Source organism: Daldinia childiae (assembly GCF_008694065.1).
Source record: "Daldinia childiae strain JS-1345 chromosome Unknown Scaffold4, whole genome shotgun sequence".
Lineage (NCBI taxonomy): Eukaryota > Fungi > Ascomycota > Sordariomycetes > Xylariales > Hypoxylaceae > Daldinia > Daldinia childiae.
The window spans coordinates 3174335-3181464 of record NW_022984645.1 but is presented as its reverse complement, the minus strand read 5'-3'; the positions used below and the strand labels follow the sequence as shown (position 1 = coordinate 3181464).

At 47.1% G+C, this 7130-nt stretch overlaps 3 protein-coding genes across 3 annotated transcripts; 1 reads left to right on the top strand and 2 right to left on the bottom strand.

The window, feature by feature from the left end:
* Positions 1–1046: 1046 nt before the first annotated feature.
* GL218_05157 (uncharacterized protein) lies at positions 1047–2833 on the top strand (the record flags this gene model as incomplete). The annotated part of the gene is made up of 4 exons (XM_033581802.1): positions 1047–1110; positions 1428–1473; positions 1530–2592; positions 2642–2833. The coding sequence occupies 4 exons, from the start codon at positions 1047–1049 to the stop codon at positions 2831–2833; spliced, it is 1365 nt and encodes a 454-aa protein (XP_033435169.1).
* Positions 2834–3257: 424 nt separating this feature from the next.
* GL218_05156 (uncharacterized protein) lies at positions 3258–4541 on the bottom strand (the record flags this gene model as incomplete). Its single annotated transcript, XM_033581801.1, has 1 exon — positions 3258–4541. One exon carries the CDS (start codon positions 4539–4541, stop codon positions 3258–3260), a length of 1284 nt encoding a protein of 427 aa, XP_033435170.1.
* Positions 4542–5242: 701 nt separating this feature from the next.
* Positions 5243–6845, bottom strand: GL218_05155 (uncharacterized protein; the record flags this gene model as incomplete). The annotated part of the gene is made up of 3 exons (XM_033581800.1): positions 5243–5739; positions 5812–6608; positions 6664–6845. The coding sequence occupies 3 exons, from the start codon at positions 6843–6845 to the stop codon at positions 5243–5245; spliced, it is 1476 nt and encodes a 491-aa protein (XP_033435773.1).
* Positions 6846–7130: the final 285 nt, after the last annotated feature.

Here is a 7130-nt window from a genome sequence, read left to right as displayed (position 1 = left end):
TTCCCAGGGCCCAGAGCAACCTCCCCCTCCCCCTCCCCCTCCCCCGTCACCGCCACCGCCACCGCCCCCTTCCCCTTCCTCATGCCAGCCACTTAAGGATAAAGAAAAGATGCCACAGGAGGGAAGTACAAAAGACCCTTAGATGTACAATGGTATATGGTTTGGGAGACTCCCGCATTGAAAGACCCTATAAGAGATGGCGATTGGTTTTAAGCGTTTGCGTTTGGTTCACAATAGGTCATGGTCTACTGGAAAGGGGGGGTATTAGCAATAGGTTAAAGGTTTCAAATATGTCTTTTAAGTTAGTAATAGCCCCTTGAAGCGGGTAGTTAAATCAATACACTCTTTGTCACATTGGTGATGGGTAATCGTTCAATTGTCTTTAGATAATAATTTAATTAGTTGATAAGTATCAACTAACCAAAACACTATAAGATCTCTACTAGATGATCTCATAAGTTATATAGTGTTATGATACATATTGGGAATCTTAAAGTCTACCCAGATCTGTATTAATTTTAATATCCCTTAGATACCGATATATATTTATTTGGGTCATACCCTCATCCACGCTGCTAAATAACTATGATATAGGGTAAAAGACCTTTCGGTGTTATCTTGGTGGTAACTTTGTCTCATTTATATCTGGTCATTTCTCTAGGACTTTAGTCTGGCCCCTATTCTGTTTATCTAATATCACGTAATCATGTCAAGCCAATATAGTCCTATTAATTCCCTAACCCGATAATACTTTGGAGTTATATCGTCATATTTTCATGATATCAATTGGACGAAATATCATGATGCTTTACACAAGTACTAGGCACCGTACGGAGTTGACTTCCCCTGGGATATGCTAAGCTCTCTAATTAAATATCCTATATTCATAAAAGAGGTAGTAGTATGCATATTATCGGAATATCCAAGTATCCAGTTCTGAATAAAGTCTGCCGAGGTTCATCCGAATAGGTAAGCAAGCAAACGTCGTTCCATTCATCGCGGCCTCTTATTGTGACGTAAGTTCCTTCGCCGCAAGATAACCAAACATGGATCAGCCAGTGCAAAGGAATTCCTCCACGGGACATACGAGGAATAAATCAGGCGCGAGGCGTGAGTAGACTTTCGGTTACATCTAATTCTTCAATTTCGAATCGAAATCAGATAATAATCCCTGGAATTAATTCATTTAGAGATTACAAAGGGATGATAGGCTATTATCATACCTACGATTCTTCTCGTAAAGGGGGGAGGTAGCAACATTAATTGACTGCAAGTGCGTCTATCCTATAGGAATTACGTTAACCCCACGCTACATCAATGTTCCCTTCTATTATTATTATTATTATTATCACCACCTTGTCCACCTCTTCAATAACAGTAGCTATGTAAAACCAAGATGTCTTTTGCTAACATATTTCAATCCATAGCTTCTCGGCCTAGATCATCAACTAAGGGGCCGCTCGATTCGGATGAGTAAGCATCGGTGATCATTAACAATTATACAATATCTGCTTACACTGAGACCCTAGACATCCTGTAGCGTCTCCCATACTGTCTCAAGCCAGTCGTTTCAGTAACAGCCAACAGGCTAGTCCGCGAAGCCTCTCCCGGGGATTTTCTCCGGCATCTAGATCTCCGGCTCCGTCTATCGCGCCAGTGACATCCAAGGACTTCTCATTCCTTCTAAGACCCGAGATCTACCACCAACTCTCACCCTTATCCATCCCAGCTCCCTTCCGCCATCCTTCTAGACAGCCCGCGCCAGAAACACCTATCCCAGAGCTCCTTAACAATGGGCACTTCCGCGCGGCCGCCATAGCTGCGGTTCAAGCACTAACAAGTAGCCCTGTCTCCGTTGTCGCTGCAGCCGCGCATCCACCCGTTAACCCCACCGACCACGCGCGCATCTTCGAGCTGCTGTACACACGGTTGGCGTGTCTGTGCCTTATCGACGCCACGTCGTTCGCCGCCCAGGAGTCCAAGGCCCTCGAGGACCTTAACTCGGCCTTCTACCTGGATCCCCTGTCCGGCGCGCACCTAGTGCCCTGGGAGCTGCGTATCCTCGGCGTGCGCCTGCAAGCCATTGGTTTTGGCGATCCCCGACGCGCTGTCATGAGCTACTATGAATTAGCAAGGGAGGCACGTACGCAGATTACCAAGGCGGGAAAGGCGCATGATCATTCCGCTTCCGAGCTTTGGAAGCATCGGCTTGCGGAGCTTGGGGTTAAGGTTGCGGGCGTGTTGATTGAGATGGATGATCTGGCGGGTGCGGTGGAGCACCTTGCTACGCTGGGCGATGGAAACCAGCACTTTAAGGCTGGTGGTGATGGGCGGCTGGCTATGAGCCAGGCTTTATTGTGGTTACACCTGGGTGATGTTGAAGCAGCGCGGCGATGTGTAAGAGACGGCAAGGGTGGGGAGATGGGAGAGCGTGTTTTGGATGCGCTAGCTGACATGGCGGACGGTGAGTATAAGGTCGCGCTAGAGAAGTGGCAAGTATTGAAGGGAACGATGGAGGAGAACGACGTACATGACGAGATGGTCGGGGTTAATCTCGCTGTGTGCCAGCTTTATACAGGAAACATGACTGAGGTAAGTTTCTAATCAGTGCAAAGCTGTCTTGGTGCTAACAATTACCCAGGCAAGGGATACACTAGAAGGTCTTGTGGATGCGGGTTCGACATCTCACACATTGCTATTCAATCTGACTACGGTGTACGAGCTCTGTACCGACAGACATAAGAACCTTAAGCTCAGACTCGCAGAGCGGGTGGCTTCGAAGCAGCCTACACCGCTAGGATGGGAGAAGACGAATGCGGATTTTAAGCTATAGAACAAATATGTATGTCCTAATTCACTCAAGTTAGCTGTTATATTTTCAGGGGGTTGGGTCATCGGTTTACATTTAAGCAAGATACGTAGACTGAAGAATAATAAATTAATGCTCTATGCTGTATCTACCTGGTTTGGTTGTTTCGTGTCACGAGCACTTTCAAAGGCTTTTATGATATTTACGGTGGTAAGTCCAGGTAGAGACCTATTCAATACGGCGCACCCCCTATCCCCTAAATAATAACCCACTCGTCTAAATACCCACATCTTTCTGTCGCTAAGTTACCTCCCTACACCATTGTGAGATGTTTGCGCTGACCTTGAGTAACACACATTTTGTCCGACCATAAGCTAGTCTCTAATCCATTTCATTTTTCAACAACCCTTTCCTTGACCACGGTAATTTATCTACCATTCTAAAACTCTTAAGACGTGCGCTTATCTCCCTGTTCTGCAAGTCGCTCAGCATACCTTTTCTGGCTTTCCTCCCAAGCAGCTTCGCCAACTCGTCTCCAGTTATCTACGACGAATTCCCTAACTAGATCCTCGTTATAAAACCCATCAGGGTCGCGCAGCGGTAATGGCGGATGTATGCCTAGACTGTAGTCATCTTGCATGATGATTTTCTTTAGAGAGCTAGCCGCCAAGCTGCGCAGGTGTTTTCTGTTATGCTCCTCTTCACCTTCTTTCCACTCCGGTATTGACGCCTTGATAACTTCCCGCCCAAGCGTCTGTCGCTGCTGCTCTTTGCGCCACTCGAGGAGTCGGTTTTTATAGACATGTCGCGTGCCGGGGAACTGTTCGAAGGCATCCTCACGTACTGTGTCCCGGGTTGAAATGGGCGTGGTGAAGCGTCCTGCTTCGCGACATGCAGGAATGAACTCGTCATACCACTTTCGAAAGGCCGCACGCCCTTTCATACGGCGGCGGTCGTTAGCCTTCATCTTGCTCTTGTCAAAGTCACCCCCGTCGACCTCCGTCGCGCTATCATCTTGTTCGGGCCGCACCCAAAACAATCGGCATGTAGCCGCATACTCCATAAGGTCCTCCATTGACGCAAATGGCCGTTCCCATTGGGTACTATCGTACTTGAGGCCTAAAAAACTAAGAATCTCCATGGGATCGCTACTAAGGAGGACTTTAGATTGCTTTTTGTTTAAATGCTCGATTTCGGGGATACGTATGTATAAGCCGACCTCGTCAATTGTGAGGCCATACGGGCGGATAGTACTTCCAAGAATATTCCAGAGGTCACCATGGGCATACTTGAGTAGCATCCATTGCAGGTGTTCTACAGAGTCGCACAGATGCAGGTCGACTTGGATATAGCGAGGCACATCGCCACTGGTTTCCTCCTGAGGTAAGTCATTCGGCCACGGTATAGCCAAGTTAACAGCGTTTGGTTGCTCCCCGATGGAATATTCAGCGCCGAGAAGGATTGCAGCAGCCTTGAGGGACTCGTGAGTCGATGGCGGGAGTGAGGTGCTGTGAATCCCAGAAGACGGAAATGCAGCATATTTTTCTACCGCTACGAAGATATCGATATCGCCGTGGTCCTTCTTTTCAGGGCCTTCGATAGGAGTGGCGACAACGAAAAATAGTTCCAGAAGCTTGGCATGGCATGTACTGAGAATATGTTGATATACCCTGGGAGACATCCGTGGAGTGAAAAGCGGATTGCTTCCAGATGAAAACGCGGAACCGCCCATGGTGGCAAGTGTTTTATTAGTCTTTCTTAAGGACTTGCTGTTAGGGAAGCAGCTGCCTGGTCGTAATGCAGCATGTATAACTCGAAACACTAGGAATTATGTGAGGAGAAGGAACAAATTGATAGGTATCAAGAGGGGGTGGCTAAGCTGGAATACCTCAACTTTAGGTTCATGGTTGAAATGGCTGTTGTAGAAGTCGTGGTAGGCGAAACGACTGTAAGTATGGTTCAAATAGTAAGAGCAACGAGATATGTGAATAACGATTGACTGGACTTTGGAGGTATGCGAAAGAAATCAATGAGTTGCATCTGAGTGCAAACAGCACACAATATCTACCTACTGCATACCGAAATGAATATGTCATGAACGCACGGACCACAAGTATATAGATGATTTATGATTTATCAGTTGCGACTGAGCGATCATGATCTGGCGTTTAACCCAGGGCCTTCAATTTTATATAATAATCTCATAGATTCTTTGGGTATTACTTTGGTCCTAATACTATTACTTATTAGTGGTTGACACATTGGAGCTAAAGTCTATAGGGTCACTCTGATGACTCAAAGACGTGACTCAACGTAGGCTTTGTTGTAACAGCTTGACATAGCTTTTAAAAGTCCAATCCAATCTACTACACAAGATGAACTACTGATATTGAGGTTGAAGTTCTAATAGCTTCCATACTAGGACAGGGCAGCTCATTCGTCTCTGGAATACTTAGAGCCCTGTCGCCATTTAGATCCATACCTCAGAACTAATACTGGGATCGGCGCGAGAAGGAAACTTGCCGCTCCTAGAATTGACAAGCCTATCCCATACCCAAATCTATCAACTAGAGGTGCAGCAGCTAATGGTAGGAATGTGCCTGCTAAGCACCTTGTGACAATCACCGCAGTCATGGCAGAGGCGGCGTACAACCCAAAAGCGTCTACAACATAAGCATAGAGTGGAAGGAACCCTAGCATGAGAGTAAGGCCCATGATTGCAACCGAGAAGAGTAACAGTAGAATTGGAGCGTGTAATTGCGCACTCCATCCGTACCATGCGGCGACCAGAGGTAAGGTAAACCCTCCGACAATAACCAAGGGTAAACGGTATTCCGGTTGACCAACCCCCTTATGAGAGTCGCGGAGTTTGATGTAGATTCTGTCTAGAGTTTGGTTGCATAGTACTACGCTTAAAGCCGAACCAATACCTACATACATGTTAGCATAGCGTACGTTTGACGAGATAGATACTTCCAGAGACAAGAAAGAAGAAAACTTACTGAAGCTGATAAGCGCGGATCCAGCACCCGCAGGCGACAAACCGTATATGGTCCCAAGGATATCTGGGAGAGTAGTGACCAAGATGTAAAAGTACGTGAAAGTAATAGAACCGAAAAGCGATAGCATTTGCAACACGCCCGAGCCCGCTAGCACAGTAAAGGGGCGGATGATTGCACCCCATAATTTCTCGGATCTTGAGCCATCATCCGCGTCAAACACAGTTCGTAACGCTGTATTACCAGTTTCAAGCCGAAGTCTCGCTGCCTTTCGTCTTAAAATGGCAACTTTATATGTTTCACGGAAACACGTAAGAAACACTACTTCACATGTAGCAGCTAATATCACACACATCCACATTGTGCTCCGCCAACCCATGGTTTCGGCGATAGCCCCGCTGATAGCAGGCCCGACCGCTCCGCCGATCAGCGGTGCAAGTTGGATCAAGCTCATGGCTGAGCCTCTTTGCTCTGATATGAATATATCGCCAACGATAGCGGGGTTTAGCACATTCGATGCCACGGCGAGGCCTGTTAAAGTCCTCGCGGCAATGAACAACGTCGTGCTCTGGGATAACGCTGCTAGAACTGTTGCTGTAATGAATAGAACATTGGCAACGTTCATCACAGGGTACCGACCAAAGACTTCTGATAACGGAGCGATAAGCAAGGGTCCAGCAGCTTCACCGAGCTCCCAAATCGTTACCAGCAACACGCTAGCAGATTTGCTAGAATGGCCATGGTCAAGATCATCCACTATACGTGTTGCAACAGGCACGACGGATATACATGTAAATGTTCTGCCGCAATAGTCAGTTTCATGAAAATTTTAATGGACCAATTAGTGATACGTACACCGTGAAAGCCATCAAAGCCAGAAGAGCCACGATCGCCCACTTGTACGCCTGTGGCCATTCAAGAGGATTCTCCTCATCCCCATCTGGATGAAAGTCCACAATGTCCTTAATCGATGCTTGATCTGGCCTCTCGTTGAACACCAGATGCGCATCCTGCAGTAAAGGCTGAGTTTCATCCATAGTGAATCTCACTCCTTACAGCCAGTCGTGGTGGTCTGTGAGAGCTCAAGTTGAGAAAAAAAAGGAGAGATTGAGAAAAATGCAATATATGAGCTTCGGTGAGCGACGGGCCGTTTCGTATTATAGTCGGCCTGTCGGCGAAACGTTTGGATGTACACGTCGTATCCACTACGCGCCCTTTCGGTTGACGACATTAGACAAGGTCGATTGCGAAAGTGGAGTAATGCATGTATCCGTCTTGCCAAGCGCGCGTAACGCATTTATCGTAAACCGCGAGTCGAAAGA